The sequence below is a fragment of the Erpetoichthys calabaricus genome, chromosome 2, assembly GCF_900747795.2.
Source record: "Erpetoichthys calabaricus chromosome 2, fErpCal1.3, whole genome shotgun sequence".
Classification (NCBI taxonomy): Eukaryota; Metazoa; Chordata; class Cladistia; order Polypteriformes; family Polypteridae; genus Erpetoichthys; species Erpetoichthys calabaricus.
This window is the reverse complement of record NC_041395.2, coordinates 255,520,881-255,541,199: the sequence shown is the minus strand read 5'-3', so window position 1 is coordinate 255,541,199 and position 20,319 is coordinate 255,520,881. Positions and strand designations below refer to the sequence as shown.

The window sequence follows — 20,319 nt, the reverse complement described above, 5'->3', positions numbered from 1 at the left end:
ATTCAAGCTACACTCGAACTGTGGATTTTATTGAAGAAAGTAGCAATTGCATCTTCATAATTGCAACTATCATCTATTTTTCTTGTTGTTACTGATATGTTATCACTTGCTTCATTATGGTCAGAGTGTGCATGGATATTCTCTTCAGGTTTTCCTTTTACATCTTTTTTTCTGTATGGTGTGAACAGGCTGATAACTATGACTTCTCATGATGGATTATGCATATAGAATACATAAGTAGTTATTTTAGCATTCAAATACTGGCATCCCAAAGGCTTAATGATATATTTCACTATCAGTGTGTACCCAAATGAGCAGCCATCAAAGAAAAGAACACTATCACCAAAGTTAAATGTAGTGGAAGGTTCCTAATACTGTTGGCTTGCTTTGTTGATTCTGGTTCTGGACTCCTTGAAATGTGTGCATGGGAGCATGAAAGTAGTCCATATGTAGAATATTATTTAGTTTTAAAGGATGCATGTAGTAGAGCACAATGAGAATATGGATGTGGCTCTAAATAATGGTCATGATTTTTTTTTTTTTTTGCTAATCTGCACAGGACGCTTTCATAAAATACATTAAGACATCTCTTACCTCCATTCCAAGCACTTGTTTTTAAAGGCATGCTGCTGTTTTTATAGGTATTCAGTAGTACCCAGTTATGGAGGACTATTTCGGACAAAATAAAATAAATAAATAAATGCGCAAATAAATTAAAGTTCTGTGAAATGTCAGCATAAATAAATAAATGTATCATGAAATGAAGCCTTAATAAATAAATTTGCCATGAAATGAGAGCATAAATAAATAAATGTGTCACGAAATATGTTTTTTGTTGCTTATTTATTTCATTTTGTCCGTAACATTCCTCCAAACCATCATGAAATACGACTTGAAATAAAACTGTCACTTTCACTCGTCAAAGTTGAGAGGGTGGGCTCTAACACACCATCTAGTTATTGATTGGTTAATCGACTTCTGTAGATTGGCTATGCCTAATTCAACATGGCTGTGTGTGAGATGGAAGTAAACGAGATAGCACAAGAACTAATTAGAAAAATGCTTACTACTGCCGATGAAATGGATTCTGCCGAAGATATCACATATTTCAGAGAGAGAATTGTTGCAGAGAAATGGAAGAATGCAAGAAGACCGACGTTCCAGTTTGAATTAAATATCACACATTTTACTTAACCATGTAATTTCACATTTATGATCTTTTCACACTGCTGACATTATTCTACAAAACCAAAATTATTTCTCTCCTTCCATACTTTACATTATGTTAACTGGGCTACTTATTTGTGGTCTAATAATATTACATACCTGTGAAGGAGATCCTCTTTTCTCCAAGTCCAGAGGCAGCAAGGCTTGCTTTGACAAACACACTTGGTATTTTGGTAGAAGTCTGGTCACTTAGACAACAGAAATTATGTGTGTACATTATGTGATGTACTATGCTTGGAGAAGGCATCCTTCTAGTAGACCTAAATTGCCTCCTTGGGTTGTTTGAGCCCCCATACGGGGCAAATAGCCGTGCTACCTCTGCTGTTAATTAAAAGAAGCAACACATTTAATTTTTGACATGCAGCAATATAGTTTTTAACAAGATAAAATTGAATGTGTTCAATAAATGTGCTCATCACTGTATTTCTTTCACTGCAACACTGAAAGCCCAGTTAAATGTAGAGGAGAATCATCCTTTCTGGAATGTGGGCACCATGTTTTGAGGATTGTTTAGGAAAGCTAGAAGTAGCAACATACTACAAATAACTACAGAAGGGTAAAACTGAATCAGGATACCAGGAAACACTGTATAAAAAATATGCTCACTAAACTGCAAGGAACCACAGGTCTTAGAGAAAGAGAGAGACAGAGTATAAATAAATGTTTAAAACCTACTTTAAACAGTAATTATGGGGGGGTGGTGAAAAACAAAGAAAGGTGTTGTTTAATTACGAAAAGGGGGGAAAAAACAGGTAAAACAACAACAAAAAAAACCCCAGAAACCAATTGTATGAAGAATACAAACTGAAATGAAAATGAATCAAATTTTTATATATAAAAAGTGGTAGAAAAAGCAGAAAAAGGCAAAGGTAGTAGACTAACAATTACATAGAATAAAAAATTAAAAATACAATTACATGAAAAATATAAACAATGTGATATAAGAAAATAGAACATATTGGTAAACATAGAAAAATAATTAAGAAAAAAGTAAAAAATGAAATACAGTCACATATTGAGAAATCAAGGAAAAATACATGCATAACAACATAGGAAATTAGTAACGGAAAGCTATTTAATAGCATGAAAAATTAACTCAAAATTGTTTCCACAGTCTTTCTGCTGTGGGTTACTGAATGTACTAAAACAAACACTTGCAACAATATATGTGTATAACATACCGTTAAGTGAGAAGAAAAACAACTGTTCATATTAAAGTTTATTATCCTAAAAATGCACATAAACCTGTTTTGTTTCCTCCACATCCTTTGCATCAAATTAATTTCTGCATTCTCAGTCTACCAAAATCACTTGACAGTAGGTGAAAACTGCATTTTAAGATAACCACTGTTCAATTATACTCATTAAGTTTCCATCCAGTTTTTTGCGACGTTTTGTTATCGACAAACAGAATATACGTAAAAAAATTTGCGAAGTTTGCTGTCTCCAGCCTGTTTCCATCAAACTGGCTTTTTATCTTTAAAATGGTGTGCGTGATGACGTCATCCCCCCCAAAACGAACTGTCGCATAACTTTTGTTGTATCGCGAAAAAAATCTGCCCTTGAGCCGTTTCCATACATATGTCGCAAATTATCTACCTTTTGTTTTCCACGTTACACCCCCTCCACTAAACAAAGAAATGGAGAGATTATTCAGACAGTTTTTTGAAATTTGCCAGCTTACTGTTGTTCCAGTTTCACAAATAATTGGAATTGTACATAATATCCGAAGACGACAGCAGAATGAAGCAGTTGCTTGTCTGATAGCCCTAGAGCTCGAAGAAAGTACCCCAGTGCGACGAAACCCACGGGTATGGGAGAGACGACGGAATAAGACCTTCTGGGAGGAGGTGGTGGAGAGACTTAACAGAAAATCTCTGGCTGCAACATTTTATAATGACACGGCCGATGTTTGAGATGTTGTGTGGATTCATCAGTCCTGATGTTGCGCCCATCACAGGTTGCCACCGACCACCGGTTCCAACCCAAAAGCGGATTGCCATCGCCCTTTACAAGCTGGCAACCTGCGCCGAGTATAGAGTAGTTGGAGAAACTTTCGGGGTTAGTAAAACTACCGTCCATCGATGTGTATATGCTGTGTGCACCGCTATTAAAGAAAAATTAATGCGGCGTTATATCAGACTTCCGACTGAAGCGGAGGCCAATGAAATTGCATACCGCAATTCCTTGGTGCATCTTGTGCCACAGATTTACGGTGCGCTGGATGGCACGCTTGTGCCTATTCTTCCCCCGACGGAAGGCTACCGCGATTACATTAATCGCAAAGGGTGGCCATCTATTGTTCTCCAGGCCCTTGTTGATGACAGGTGCATGATACGAGACATTTGCGTTGGCACTCCTGGAAGTGCCCATGATGCAGCTGTGTTTGCAGCATCGGATCTGTACAGGTGAGCCTACCTTTCAACATCCCTTCACAGTGCGATAACAACTGAATTAACCTGCTTCCCTTAAGGTTTTTAATTAAAACTGAAATTTGAATTAATACAAAATAACGACGTTTAATCAAAAAAAAAACTCTCTTCATCAGACCATGCGAACCGCTCCGCCATTCTCGTTTTGATTGCACGTGATGAAAATTTGACACATTTATTTGCGTTAAAGCCGTTTTTTCCGACAAAAACGGTTTCCAATGTAGTTTTTGCGACATCTGAAGTATCGATATAGAATTTATGCGCTAAAGTTAAACGGAAAAATATTATGTCGACATGTACAACATTTTATCGATAATTAGCATTTCCATCGGCTATATCGGTAAAAAAATTTGAAGCGCTAAATATTTTTTCGCAAAAACTCCTTGGATGGAAACCTGGCTAGTGTAACAAAGTGAATATAAAGAGGCGAGTATGTTTATAAAATGATGGCTCCAACTCAACTATTGTGCGACATTCACAAAATATTTCTGTTAGATTTAATAGCTCTTCAGTATTCAGCAACTGATATTTCGTTTGTGATGTGGCTACCGTCAGGTCTTTCTGTTTACTTGTAGGCAGGTTTGTATTTTGCAGACAAATAACTATTGCAAATTTACAGCGCTATTAGCACAGCCACCTAAAATACAGTAGTATGTCTTGAACAGGAGTAGAGTGAGTACTCGACAAAGTGGGGGTAGGTCTTCGGCTATCAAGTGGGGCACTTACAGCTGAAACCTCATGTGCTGATTCCTGAGGGGATGAAGAGGTTAGAGCTTCCTGAATTAAAACTGCCGCTTCACGTAGCAACTCTGGGCAACTTTTTGTAGCAGTCATATTCGCCATGGACACTCACAAGCACAACTTTAAGCATGCGCTTTGGTACCTTGAGAATCATATGGCTCATAGTTCGATTACTCTAGGCTGAAGGTAACACTCAACAAATCAATAACTAGAGGGTGTGTTAGAGCCCACCCTCTCAACTTTGACGAGTGAAAGTGACAGTTTTATTTCAAGTCGTATTTCATGATGGTTTGGAGGAATGTTACGGACAAAATGAAATAAATAAATAAGCAACAAAAAACATATTTCGTGACACATTTATTTATGCTCTCATTTCATGGCACATTTATTTATTAAGGCTTCATTTCATGATACATTTATTTATTTATGCTGACATTTCACAGAACTTTAATTTATTTGCGCTTTTATTTATTTATTTAATTTTGTCCAAAATAGTCCTCCATACCCAGTTAGTATTGTGTAACCGTAAATAGTTTTTGGAATGCCTTGTATTCTCATTTTTGAAAACATACCAGATAACTTGGTTAAGACACTCCTTTTAAAAAATGACCACCTAAAGCAGTACGTAATAAAAAAAAATAAGGTTGGTTTGTAGTCTCACTTAGTCAGCTCATTCAAATGTAGCACCCAGTAATCACAATTATTGATAATGTACTGCATATTATTTCACTTTTAACAATCCACTATTCCCAAAATGTTACTTGAAATAACTTTTGAATCTGTTTTAATGTATATACCAACCTTTTGCATTTTATCATTCATATTCCAGATGCATTAAGTGATTTAGAAAGCATCATTTGATAATTATACTACCTACAGATTCCTGCAAATGGTTTGTTTTATTTATTTATTTTTTTGTCGTTGTTAGCAATGTTTAGAGAACTAATAAATAGTTTCAATGAATCTTGTAAAAAAAAAAAAACCTCTGTTGTATCTTAATCTTTAATGTATTAGTCTTTTTCTGATTATTGTAAGACAGCAGTTTTATTAGTTCATGTCCAGTGAATAATTAATTGCTGGCCGAGTCTATAATGCTTACACAAAATTGAGGGATGGAATCAGATAATATCAGTGATTTGCTTGATTTGTGCTTTTGGAAAATAAATCTTATTGGTTAAATGAACACTGTGTTGTAAGATTAATTCATGTGTACAATTTTAACATGCTCTTTGTACTTTTGTCTTTTCCCGGCCTTTGCTTTTAAGTTGTAAAGCAAAATGATTTCCTGCTTTTGAGAATTTTTGTGGCAAATGTAGTAAACCAAAAGTAGACAAGCCCTTTTGGGAGACTAAACAAAAAATAACAATGAAATCAGATCTCACTTCAGACTTTGCTGGCTTTTAAACTTTGTAAGTTGGCTTTAGTATTTATGTCTGGGTGTTTCGTGTTTGAATATTAAATCATTTTTACCAAGATAAAAAACGAACACAGTGCTTAATAATTATTTAATTAATAGAATGTAAAATGGTAAGGAAATTGTCTAAACCCTATTTAAAAGGAAAATAATCCTAGCATTCTCAATGTACAGTATATGTACTTGCCAGTAATTAGGGTTTATGTGTATTTGTAATTTAATAAGCTCCAAGTGCAAAAGTGTAAAAGATGGTGTGTTTCAGTCCAAGGGAAAATTAATTCTTCAAAAACACAATACATAATGTGTGTGTGTTGTTAATGAAAATATTGCCTTTGTGTATTGTCTATTTCTTTTATCCTGCAATCCGTAAAGTTTAATAAACAGCTGCTTCATTGGCCCTTGGGTGTTTGTCCTTTGCTATGTTTTAAAGGAGATCTGACAAAAACATTCAAGAATTTGGACGATAAATTATTTACCATTTATCTGAAATCCAGCTTACACCTTATTAATCGGTAATGTTTTTTTTCTACTTAAGTTACAATGTTTACATTCTGGAGACTATTCCATAATGAAAGAACTATTTTAAGACTTCAAACACTAAACATTTTTATGTACAGACTAGAGCTTTTGGTACAGCTCCCATGCAGAGACAGTTTAAAGAAATACTCCACCCAGAATATTTTTTAGTATGGTACTAACCCCATGAACTTTGTAGTGGTGGCTGAAAAAAAATGTTTTCATGCAGAATGTAGGGAAAATGTTTGACCTAATAGCCAAAAGTGATCAGTACTGTGCAATGACAAACTATTTGAAAAATGTCCATGGGAAAAAGAGGAACAAATCTCACTTTACTTCTGTTGTATAATCCATGTCAGTTAGCCAGTCTTATGCTCAAAATGTGCCAAACCTCTGAATGTTTTTGCTAAAAAGCTATTAAGGAAATACTTCTGGAATTATCAGCACATCTCAGAAAGATTGATACTAAAGCCTCATTTGAATGACTTTTTGAATTGAAGACAGAACTCTTGACCAACAAATAAGGGGGAGAGGTGGGATTTTTGTGGTACTGTATTTTTGTTACTATTTTGAGGAGACATTCAAGTTAAGAATTTAACTATGTACATGTGACAAAAAGTGTAAACTTCAAGCAGCATTTAAAGAGTTGTTAATTTTAGTGCAGTATTGTTGAAAGTTATACTTGCTTTTTCTTTCTTAAATGAAAATCATAAGGTTTATTTAATAAGCCATAATAAATGAAATTGTATTGTTCTCATATTTGCTTTTGAAAAGTATCCTCATTATTTTCTTTGTAATAAAACTGCTTGTGTGTCGCCTACAAAGAAAACTTGAGCTGTTTTTAACCTCTCTTAATTTTTGCTTTATATTCTTTTAGGACACACACAATAGGGCTGCTAAATTAACCAAAAAATAATTTATATTACGAATATTCTAACCTTACGTTCAAATAATTCAAATTCAAAATAATTCAAAGTGTTAAATGTACCGGTATGTAGTATTTAAGTGTTTTTTATATTAATACTATTATTTTTTTCTAAAGAACTACATAATTTATTGTTTTTTAAGATGCAGGATAAATTTAAATGAATACAACACCTGAAAATACATCTTGGATGCTTCACACTTCTTATTAATGCACATACTGTATGGCACCCATGAAATAGGTTTTAATTGTTCAAATCCATTACACATAGTCATTAATATTGTTTTTCCCCAGTAATGCTTTCTTTTGGTACTGAATTCCAGAATACATAACGTCATCACCCAATTCTCTTTTATATAAAATTGAAGATGTTCTTTACAGGTATATAAACTGAGACTGTCAAATAAAAGAACTGTATGAACTAAATGCTGCATTATAATTATCATTCTTGCAGGTTTGACAAACAGAACTAAATCAAGACCTTTACAATTATAGGAAAAATGTAATATGCAGACCGCTTGTGAAATAGTGTGTTAACTGAGGAAGCTGATTGAGCATTGCTGGCACAAAAAAAAAAAATACTTTTTTTAAACTTTTATAGTAATAATAATATATATAGTAATAAAAGGAAAATAAGTAATCTACTGTTAATCACTCTTTCAAGGCAGGTGTTGACAAAAGTCAACATCAAGTGAGAAAAGGCTAGACTTTTAAGAAAAGTCACATAGAATGAATTATTCAACTCTTTCCACTAGATGGCTGCAAATAACATGAGGTACTGATTTTAAGCACATACTGCATGGGTATCCCTCTCATTGAAGAAAATCTAGAAGATATTTTGTGTTTTGTTGATGAGTTAGATTCTGAATTGTCAGATGAGCTATTAGAAGAAAGTGAAAATGTAGAAAATGAAAAGCAGCAGTGCATGCACATACAGTAAATAATGTGACTTAGAAATGCATGTAGCTAGCTGCTTTGAACAGCATCTTAAACTTGAAAATTATCATGTACAATAGGGTTGTCACAATACTGGAATTTTTGTAGTCCGTACCAATACCGTTTCAATTTCTTGATTCTTGATATCTCTTTGATACCATGGCAAAAACAGAAATCACTTTCAAAATGCACTCATTTATTTAAAAAAAAAACTATATATGAAAAATAAAAATTCAAACAATGGCACTCAGCCTTCAAGTAGCTTAACAGTTGCTTTTTGCTAAAAGTATCTCCATTGCTCAAGTGAAAAAATTTGAGCATTTAGCCTGTAATACGGTATATAAAATAACAAGGGGGCTCCGCCCCCTGCTCACTTTGCTCGCCTACCCCCGGCTTTTTGAACCCGTGCCCGCTGGGTAGCCACGTGTGAGGATGACGCACGTGTAATACGGAGAGCTTGCCCATGTCACTGCGGGGCTTTCCACTGTTAACACGGAGCCCCGTACGTACCTGAGTATACTTTCCCTTTTTCGAGGGATTTTCAGTGTAATTCCCTTTTGTAGGCACTTGGGTTCATTAATTATATCCAGGCAGGCGCGTGTTTGTATCTCGGTAACTCGAGCTGTGTCGTGTTGAACCCGTGCCTGCTTTGCCTATGCAGTTTCAGATACGTACCTGATTATATTTTCCCTTTTTCGAGTAATAATTTTCATTTGTTTGCAATACTGTGATGTTTATCGTAATGTTAATAATGCATAACTGTAATGTGATTCACCTATGCAGTATAGATTGGATGTGTGAGGATGACGTATGTTTAATACGGAGCGTTCGCCCGTGTCACTGTGGGTCTCTCCACTGTTAATACGAAGCTGTTTCCGAACTATTATGCGGTGCATTGTGGAGCACTGCGGACTCTGTAGTGTTTACCGTTTGACTTCGTATATCGTGTAGTCGAGCTGTTTGTTTTTGGAGGAGTCTCTGCCTGGTTTGCGTCATTTCAGAAGCACGTTGTAGGCAATTGCGTTCATTAATTATATCCAGGCAGGCGCGTGTTTGTATCTCGGCAACTCGAGCTGTGTCGTGTTGAACCCATGCCTGCTTTGCCTATGCAGTTTGAGACGCGCGTTGTAGGAGTCCACGTTCATTAGATCTACGCATTACTGCCACTCACAGTATGGCGGCCACGCCTGCGCATTCCGTATTATGTACTTTACTGGGCTTTGACGCCTGATGTAGGCGCCTGAACCTTCAGGGTCCATATCCACTGTGTGGTGTGGACGTTTAACTGTCGTTGGTTCTGCCTTTATATTCTGTATCTCGGTGTGCATGTGTTTAGTGCTTTTTGTGTTTGTGTGGCGCTTGCGCACTATGTCTTTTGCGTCCACGGGCATGACCCTGCGTCCATATCCGGTTTACCATTCTCGTTTAGTAATATGGATAACAGTAACAGGTTTAAAACGGTGGTATAGGCTTCAAGTAAGTACCCAGCTTTGTTTTAAATAAACTATTGTGATATCATAAATACATAATATAAGGAACTTTCAATTGTACAACTTTCCATGGAGAATCCTACCTGTGCCATCAAAAAATAAACATCAAAGTAAGACCTCCAACTAACTAATTGTATTGTAAACTGTCACTGTAACCACCATGATCATGTTCTTCCCTCACAGTTCTAGTTTACTAATGTGAATCTGTCAGTATATTACACATCATAGTCTTGAAACTTGATTTCTGAACTTTTTCACTTTTAGAATAATGCTTACTTTATTATGATTTAGTTTGGGCTAATATTTATATTATATACTAAGCAAATATTTAAATAATTTAAATATTCTAATATATTTGTGCCGCTTCTGTTCAAATGTAACCTGTCACAAAGGAATAGGCCCCTTCTGTTTTAGAAGTAGTTGTGATAATACTGAAAAAGTGAAATCCATGAATATTGAAGTGAACTTCACTTCCCTCCCCCTGCACACACAAAAGATGCTCTGTGAAATAAGACTAAAACGTAGGCATGAGTGTTCAAATCTCTGGCTAGGTCAGTGTGTGAGGTTAGGACATTCTGCATTTGCATGTATTTTAAGCAATTCTGATTGTATGGATTGTGCGTTGTAATTGCTATCCAGTTTTTAGTTTCTTATTGTTTTTTAATGTAGCAAACTATGGACTCCTCCGTGAAATATTTTTGGCCTACAGACACAAACTAATGTCTTTTTTATCACATACAGAAATGACATGTCTCTTATTTGCAGACTCACTCACACTAGAACTTTGAACATGTTTAAGGAAGTAGCACTGTAGACATTGCTTAATTTGCTTTAGTGGCAGAAGCAGAGACCTAGAAGTGTACTGTGCATGCAAGCTTCTTACATCCCCCTGCCTCATCATAGCACATAAATTGATAGGAAGTCATATTGATTATATCCTTGATTAATCAGAGTTTCATTCAGTGTAATTTGATTTATAAAATCAGTAAAAGTAGAGAAAAGTATTTCGAAATGTGCTTTAGAGAGCAATTGAAAATATTCTAAATCATGGTTTTTACTAAATTATTTGACACTGTTTGGATTTTGTTAATATTAATTATACAGTTCAATATTGTATACCATTTAAGTAGAATTTACATAGAAAAAACATATGGATACATTTGGTGTTTGCACATGTCGAGTAGTCCTTGGTGACCTTGTCCGTACTCCCTCCCCAGCTTATAAACCACCATTTGTTGTTGCACAAGAAGAAAACCTTCTTCCTTGTCAAAATAAAATTCAGACTATGTAACCTACAAAAGAAAAATTATTTAAAAATTATGTTTCCAACATTTTATTTCTCTACTGATGCAGAATAGCTGTAGCTAAAGTTTTTTGTGGTCACAGAGAGGTGGCACCTTTTTAGAGTTGTATTTTACAATGTTTCCATAATGTAATATTCTGATTCTATGTTAAGTTTCTTTTTACCTTTTCCAAATGAAATTATTGAGTTCCAACATGGCCTCTACAAAAAAAAGCAATCTTGACCATTGCCCTGACTGTCCAAAATCTCTTACAAGCTCAGGTTGCTTTTCACCCAGTAAAACAATGTTGTTAATTCCAGTATGCTAAGGTTTATTCAATACAAATCTTTTATTCAAATGCCTGCAATCTCTTTGGCGTCTGAATCCCATCCTTTGCCTTATGCATACTAGGGTAATACGATAGTATCACAACTTCTTGGAGTGAAATCGGACTAGTCTACATGGTTTACACAGGCACCATGTGAATTAGAATGCACCGTCCTATGTCTGATACTTAGGGTGATTCTCGTATTATTTTTCTGATTGAGAAGCTGTTTGCCAAGCATATCTTCTTGCATGAAAGGATTTCAACAGTACCAAGGTTAAAATTCAAGGATTATATTATTCATGCCTTCTTTAACCATATGAACCTCAGTTCAAGGTTGTTGGCTTCTTTTTATTTATTTTTTTAATTTGCATTATAGATTCCATAAGTAGGAGTTCTCTGGAATAAACAGGTTGAGCCAAATAATCCTCCTGTGTAGTAAAGATGTTTCTATTCAGAAATTAAATGACTGTATTATCTACCATACCTGTATCACTTAATATTCAGTGGCATTCTTCAGTGTTGTTAAACCTTTTATGACTTCATTTAACACTCCACTTCTTGCTACTTTTTAAAACTATGGCAAAACCTTTTTGCCAATTTAGCTGAAAAAATATTTGAGGTTGACCTTTCTTAAGGAGGTTTTCAAGGAAGGCAGCATTCAAAGCCAAAAATCTAAGAGAAATAATAAATATGATACTCATGCTTTTAAGCAAGTTTTATAGTTTAGTTTCCAAGCTAAACATTTTAAATTTCTGTCTTGTGAAAGCCAACAAAATCCATCACAATGTCCCATACTCTGTTTTCTAAAGTTTTGGTATTTTTTTTTGTTCTTAAATGTGTGCTCAAAATCTTTTCAGATACTTAAATTACCTTTTAAATATTTCTTGTTTCCTGGCATCTGGATGTAACTGTAATATAAAATTTCTTATTAAACTTATAATTTATTACACTGAATTTATTTTGCTATGAGAGAGATGCATAATGGGTAAAAAAATTATTTGTATTTCACTGTGAATGATTTTGAACCTGCATATTTATTTTTAATATTAATGAAAAAACACCTTGTGTCAGGTTTTTCCAACTACTGTTCTTTTAGTTCTTAGAACTTGTATTTATTCCTTATGGATTTACCAGCATATGGGCTTACTTTTATTCTTTTTGTTTTCTCTGAACATTTTTAAAGGTGAGATACTGTATTCCAAAATTCTAATTTGTTTTTTAGGCAACTTGCACAGTTAACTTGGTTATCTAGACATTTGTCCTGGTGCAGTATTGTAAAGAAGAAGGAAAAAAAAAACCCTAAATTATATTTAAGCATATTATGAAGTCTCAGGTTTTTTGGAATAACTATTGAACGCTCAGGTTTTACTTCCCTGTAACACTGAATCACAGGATTCTCAATCAAATGGGGAGTTTGGGGAGAGGAGGAGGTAAATGAAGAAATTACGTAAAGGTAAAATGATCATTTCAGCACCATATGCTTTACACCTGCATAAGAAGGGTTTTTTGCTTTCTATTTAATTCTATTCATCTTTTTGTATTAATATCTGCTTCCTAATGCACTTATTGCACTCACATTTTTAGTGTTTTTTTTACAATGCCACATCACATTGCTTTTGGTATAGTTTTTTTCTGTCACATATCTTATGTTACAGACCTTTTTAGTTATGTTGTCAAAGTAGTTTATTTTCAACTTTATTTTACCATGAGCAATAAGTGTTAGGAAATTCTCGTTTGCTTTGTCTGTGTCAGTGATGTTTATGTACAGTATTAAGAAAGAAGTAGCATTGAATAAAAAGTGAATAAATGCATGAAATATTTCAGTATTTAATAAGCATAATTAGTTTATTAAAATAAAGTTTTTTTTTTAAATAGGATTATTCTAAATATGCCTGTACATAGGAACATTGCATTTCATGGCCACATGGCCATATATGTGGGGTCTCAGTTTCCTGAGTTCCTCTAAGTATATCATCAATCATTAACATTTTAACTTTGTCCATATGTATATAAAAGATAAAATAAGAAATATCATTTTGTGCTTATGTGTCTGTTTGCAGGTGACAGATAAGATCTATTTAAATAGTTTATTATAAAAAGGCACTGTTTCAGATCATGATGCTGTGAAGATTCAGAAAACAAAGGGACTGAAGTTTATTGGGTGGGTTTCATCTGTTAGTTTATAGAACAATTAGATAAACTTGGAAACCATCTTTCCTCATGTAGATCTTTTCTTTGTATTGGTTTTGCTGCCACCTTCATAATTAGAGGTCATTCTGCCTTTTTTGTAAATAATTTCTAAATCGTGTTTTATGCAGGTCATGGATGAAACTGACACTCAGATAGCTTGGCCTTCTAAACTGAAGATAGGTGCCAAGTCTAAAAAAGGTAAGTGCTTTTATCTTTTTAAGAGAGTGCATTCTATTTTCAGTGTCTCGGCGATATTCAAAACTGTAACATTAGTATCTTCCTATATACAGTATATAAAGGCAGGTGGCTGTGGTATTGTATTATAAGTAAAGCAGAATAAAACTGAGCACTCAGGTGTTTGCTTAGAATCTGAAAACCAGTATATTTTAAAGCTGTCAATTGAAGGAGTTAAGGGTGTGCAGTAGTTTGATCTGCTGCTTCACAGCTTAGAAGTTTATTGTTCAAATGTTGGCCCAGGTACTATCTGCATATATTCTGTATATTCTCTGTTGGCTTTTATTCTTTATCCCATAGACCTATATGTTAGGCTAATTGACAAGTCCGGTAGTAGGAGTGTAAGTTTATGAATTTCACCTCTAGAACTGGTTTGTAACTTGCGCCTCTGGCCAACCCCTCTCCAGTGTGACCCTAAATTGCAACGGTTTCCTTCAGAAATTTAATGAGTGAAGCCTGCTTCCCAGAAACAGCTGTTCATTTTAACAGGTGCCACTTACACAAATGGGTAACTCACATGATTCCTTAAAGCTGCAAGGGCTGGTTAAAATCTCAGCCTGCCAATGTCTGTGCAAATTTCACACATTCTGCTTGTCACCTTGTTAGTTTTTCTCCATTAATTCAGTATATTCTCCCAAAGACTTGCATGTTGGGTTGGTTGGCATTTCTAAAATGGCGTGCAAACTCTGCATAGCTAATTTTTTGCGAATTATTTCAAAACAGAAAACGGGCAAAAAATGTTAGTGTTAAAACTGTATAATTTTATTGACTTTTTTCTAGAAAAAGTAAGAAATGCTTTTTAATTCAATAAATCAACAGTACAGATACAATAATGTTTGAATTTGTATTTTTAGCATTCATTTTAAGCAGTATTTTTTTCAGTTGATGTGGAGAAAATGTCTTAGGATATATGTGGACTCTGCACAATGTAAAATAAATCAGGTAGTCTGTGATCTCATCTTTTATAAACCCTAGCTGAATACCCCCAAGATCATAACTAAGGATGCTCCAATCAGGTTTTTTAAGGCCAATACCGATCAAATTTTAATTTTACTTGATTGGCTGAGTCAGATACTGATTCAAACTTTTTTTTATTCTTTTAAAAATCTTTTTTCACTGATCTCCTGCATCAACAGACAAATAGAAATTTTATGTCCCTTATTAAAGTATATTTTTATAATTAAACTATAGACCACAGGTGTTTATTAACTATTCATTTTTTATTAACAAAATAAAATTTTGTAGGCTTATTGTTCAGTGACTGTAAATACAGTAATCCCTCGCTATATCGCGCTTCGACTTTCGCAGCTTCACTCTATCGCGGATTTTATATGTAAGCATATTTAAATATATATCGCGGATTTTTTGCTGGTTCGCGGATTTCTGCGGACAATGGGTCTTTTAATTTCTGGTACATGCTTCCTCAGTTGGTTTGCCCAGTTGATTTCATACAAGGGACGCTATTGGCAGATGGCTGAGAAGCTACCCAACCAGAGCGCGTATTACGTATTAAATAAAACACCTCAAATATATTGTGAGCACGGGGGCTGTTCGCACCCCTAGAGGATACGGCCGCTCCTCAAAAAACGCTGAAAGATTACCTTCACATGGCTGTCTTCCTTGCTGGGCTTACATATGATTGCTTTGTCAAGCGATATGCTTCCCACACTGTGCTTCGCATACTTAAAAGATCAAACAGCATGTATTAATGTTTGATTGTTTGCTTTTCTTTCTCTCTCTTGCTCTGACATTCTCTGCTCCTGATGGAGGAGGTGTGAGCAGGGGGGCTGTTCGCACCCCTAGACGATACGGACGCTCGTCTAAAAATGCTGAAAGATTACCTTCACGTTGCTGCCTTCTGTGCAGCTGATTTGTCAAGCGACATGCTTCGCGCACGGTGCTTCGCATATTTAAAAGCTCGAAGGGTATTGATTTTTGATTGTTTGTTTTTCTCTGTCTCTCTCTCTCTCTGACATTCTCTGCTCCTGACGGAGACGGTGTGGGCAGAGGGGCTGTTCGCACACTGGCCTAGAGGATACGGACGCTCCTCTAAAAAATGCTGAAAGACTACCTTTATATTGCTCCCTTCCTTGCAGCTGCTTTATCCGGCGGTGCTTCGCATACTTAAAAGCCTAACAGCCCTATTGATTTTTGTTTGCTTTTTTCTTTCTCTCTCTCTCTGACATTCTTTGCTCCTGACGCACACTCCTATGAAGAGGAAGATATGTTTGCATTCTTTTAATTGTGAGGCGGAACTGTCATCTCTGTCTTGCCATGGAGCACAGTTTAAACTTTTGAAAAAGAGACAAATGTTTGTTTGCAGTGTTTGAATAATGTTCCTGTCTCTTTACAACCTCCTGTGTTTCTGTGCAAATATGTGACCCAAGCATGACAATATAAAAATAACCATATAAACATATGGTTTCTACTTCGCGGGTTTTTACCTTTCGCGGGGGATTCTGGAACGCAACCCTCGCAATCGAGGAGGGATTACTGTACTATAATGAAAATTTCCTTAAAATATACTTTAACAAATAAAATATGTATAAAAATATTTACCCCCACAATACATATGGCATAAAAGAAAAGAAAATGCTTCTCATAATTACAAACTGTCAGATTGTTTAGTTTTTCTGTAATGTACCTATCTGAACAAGTTTTAATTCAAAAAGTAGTTTTCACCATTTCTGTAACAACAAAAAAATGTATTCCAAGCTATAGAGGAAGTTAGGCTCAGTTACAGCCAGGCTAGTCTCCTTCACTGGTAGCTCTCTGGTTGCTGTAAAGCCATGGTAACAGGGCATGTGGCAACTGGTGGAAGAAGATTTTTATGCAGCCTTCCAAAATGTTAAATTTTCAGTAGCTTTCGCAACAATTCGGTACAATATTTGGATTTGCAGTTTTCGGTTTTATTCATAGTAGTGTTTTTGTCCAAAATACCTCTGTGCCATTCATGTAGTATGTGCCAAATAATCAGTAAACAAACAGAATAAACTCTGCACATGGCCATTGCTGCTTACTAGTATGTGTGTATTTTTTATTTATGCATAGACCATTTTAAAATAAAGGTGATGACGATGACTAGCCAGTGAGACAATTTTGTTTTAAGAATAATACAGGGAATTGGATCAAATAAATAATCAAATAAATCTGAGCAGTTTAATGGTAGCTCTTTAATTAGATGCTCAACTAAGAGTCTATATATTCAATCAACTGACCACTCGCTCAAACTGTACAGAACAGGTGTCTGCTTATTGCCAATTAATCCTGGATGCAATAAATTTGAAAGGTTCATGACTTGACTTTTTGGATGCCATAGGAAGCCCTTGCTTTCTATTGTGGAAGATCATTTGTGTTGTTCAGTAAAAACACTTTTGCACAGATCAGTCAAAACAATAAACAGCTCTTAGTTTTATGTTGCTGCAGAAAGATTAGTGTCAGACCTTCTGTAGCAGTTCTGTATGTATGTATGGCTAGTATAAAAACTTAACATTATGTCATGGAAACAAAGTAAAAATAAAACAAATAATTAGAACTTTTTTTAACTTGGGTTTCAATGGCATAACACTAACAATATCTTGACCTTATTTTTCTTCACTCATCTTTAGGTAAACTTTTTCTGCTTCTGTTTTGTTTTCCTTTGAATGGTGACACAACAAGCGTTCAATATCTATAATGATTACTGTTCAGCATTAATGTATATCAGCTAAATCAGGTATTCTTATAAGTTGCACATTTTTTTATTCTTATTTTCTAACATTTATCATATGAATAGAAAACACAATACACTTAACGCAGTTTGGAACTTCTGAAAATGTATTCTTTTAGCCCAAAGTCAAAGTTGTTCCTAGTCATTGCTCCATAATAGCAATCATGGTAAGTACAACAGCTTTTGCTTCCCAAATTCCTTTCCCATTTCCACCAGGGCATGGATAGACCATTCTAACAAAGTGTAATAATAAAAGATCGTTAACACTATAAAATGTAGAGGAGAAAAGGCAGTGAGCACTATTCAAGGAGTCTTTATCTTGTGTGCCTTTAAGACTATGAATGCTCATCTGCTCATATTGTTCGTTTCAAATTATACTGTACCTATTTTGCTTTTTTCATTAAAAAGATTTGAATTCTATACTTTGTCTTCTTTAGAGGTCACATAACTGTTCTGAAATTGGTTGTAAATGCCTGCCATGCAGGCAATAAAACTTTTCATTTTTGTTATGCAGGCAAAAATTAACTACTCAAACCTGTGAGCAGTTCATTTAAGATACATATATGCTGTCCAGTACAGAAGACTTGAGTGGAATGCTTCAGAGAAATGAAGTAAAACCTGAAGACAGCAGCAGCTGTGAAAACAGCTCAGTATGCACCACTGTGCCCTTTTTGCAGCTTTTTTTTTTTTTTTCCCTAAAGTGCATACTTAATGTGTCTGCCTTAGTCTCCATGGCAATCTGCTAAGCAGCTGAATCATGCAGTTTGGTATGTTCCTATGTCAAAACCTACTAGTGAAGGGGGAATTTAAGGCTCCTTACTTTTATTGAGGCCTATGGCCTTTTGTCAGCAGAAATGCTTTAAAAGGTGTTCAGGCCTTGGTTCCCAAGGGTATAAATTGCATGGATTGACTTTGTTACAGTGTGGTGTAGGCCTTTAAAACCTTGGCAGTTCAGTGATTTTTCTCAGTTGTCTCCATGGCAACATGAGTACTGGTGCAGGTATTCAGTGTCAGTTTTGCTACAGATTGTTCAACAGACAACATTCTTCCCTTTGGTCTTCTGAAGTTAGACCATGAAATGAAATCCACTTACTGAAAATCACTGAGCTTTTTGATTAGTGGAAATAACAATAATAATAGAGATAACAAAATGTTTTTTAGGATTCATTGTCGCTTCTGTGCATCAATTCCAACTTACCGCTTGGCTAAGTGTTAAGGCAGACATTTTAAATGTTGTTCTCCAGGTACAAGAGTGTGTGTGTAAGTATATGTGTGTGTTTGTCTGTGTATACAGTGACCACCAGGTGGCGCACCAGCCTCCCAACACAAGCAGACACCAGGCACAAGTCCAGCAACACACACATTGTGGGAAATGCTTCCTTTCGTTTCCCTGTCACTGCACCATGTACAGCACAGTATTAGGCACAATAAACACACTTTTCTTCTTTCTTTGTCCTGACTCCTTTCTTCTTCCACCTCCACTGCTCCTCTGGCAGGCTTCATCTCTCTCCCTCCCGACTCTGGCTCCTCAAGTGAAGTGTGGTGGCTCCTTTTATGCTGCACCTTGGAGTACTCCAGGTGGCTGGTTAGGAAGGTCTGGAATCAGTCCCAGGTGTGGTGAAAGCCCAACAAGGCTGTGCCAGACTTCAGCTCCCATTGAGCCCTGTGAGGATCTGAAGTGGGGCTGCCATCTAGTGCTCCAGGAGAAGCAGTGCCCTGTGTACATCTTCCCTGTTTCTTCCACTACGACAGTCTTCCAGCCAGGCAAGGGTTCTGGCCATGTGTCACAATATATATATATATATATATATATATATATATATATATATATATATATATATATATATATATATATATATATATATATATACATACATATACATACACACAGACATATTAGTAACATATTAGTAGCTAGAAATTCACAAAGGGAAAAAATTAGTCACGTATCTTAAAATAGCTTTTTTTATTCCTATGCTTTTGACAACCTACCAGGTGTGATCATCAGAGGAAAATGATTAGACATAGATGCATCAAAGACGATATATAGCAAATGGGAGGGTTGTAAGGGGGGTGAATTAGTAAGGTGGTGTTCAGGCGGCTGTATTGTACAGAAGTAATTATGAAACTCCTCTTTAACTATTGTGATAAATAGACCAGACGACATAAATGGTTTAGGGCAGCCACTCGTATAATATCCCTGGCTGCAAAAGGTTTTTAAATTGACAGAGATGTTCGCAATACTGAGTACAAAACAGAACTGATTTCTTGGTGGTAAAATGGCAGCTTTAAAGGCCCATACAGGAAGTGACATCATCGAGAGAGCTGGACCCGGAAGGTACTCCACACATTGTGCTATATCTTCCGGTTTCAGTGAACGCTGGTGGGACTGATCGCCGCTGCTCGCCGGTAACTAGACTATTGATTTTGCTTTGACTAGTGATTTTGATGGTATTTTTTGCCATTTTTGCTGACATTTCTGTGTGGCTGTATATGCTGTGTATGCATTTAGCTTCAGCCTAACCCCCGTTTCGTTTGAAACTTACCGGTTTGTTCTCTGGACGCCTGAGCTGCCTGTGGCCTCCTCGCCTACAATGTGGACTGGTAGGATATTCGCCTGGTTAATGTTTGTTTGGAGTCTTCTGTCGCTCGTTATCCAACCTGCAACTGGCCTCCTCCAGTACCCAGCTGCTGAGCTTCTTCGACTGCGTCTTCTCCAGTCTGTGCCTCTGCTGTCGGTGCTGTATTTCGACCCGGACGTCATACTTCTCCCTCGTTGGAGATACATCCACCGTTGGTCCCGCAGGAGATTCCGAACGGATGCCTCGAAAGGAATTAACTCTTTTTGGTCTGATTTTCAGCACCCTCCACATAACACAGATAGGAACGCTGAC

At 35.8% G+C, this 20,319-nt stretch overlaps 1 protein-coding gene across 1 annotated transcript in view; it reads left to right on the top strand.

Annotated features, from left to right (window-relative positions):
• LOC114646965 (protein bicaudal C homolog 1-like) overlaps window positions 1-20,319 on the top strand; it is a 370,919-nt gene that overhangs the window by 211,047 nt on the left and 139,553 nt on the right. Inside the window, exon 3 of the mRNA XM_028795402.2 lies at window positions 13,611-13,680. Coding sequence (XP_028651235.1) covers window positions 13,611-13,680 — 70 coding nt within the window. The remainder of the gene's footprint in view (window positions 1-13,610; window positions 13,681-20,319) is intronic.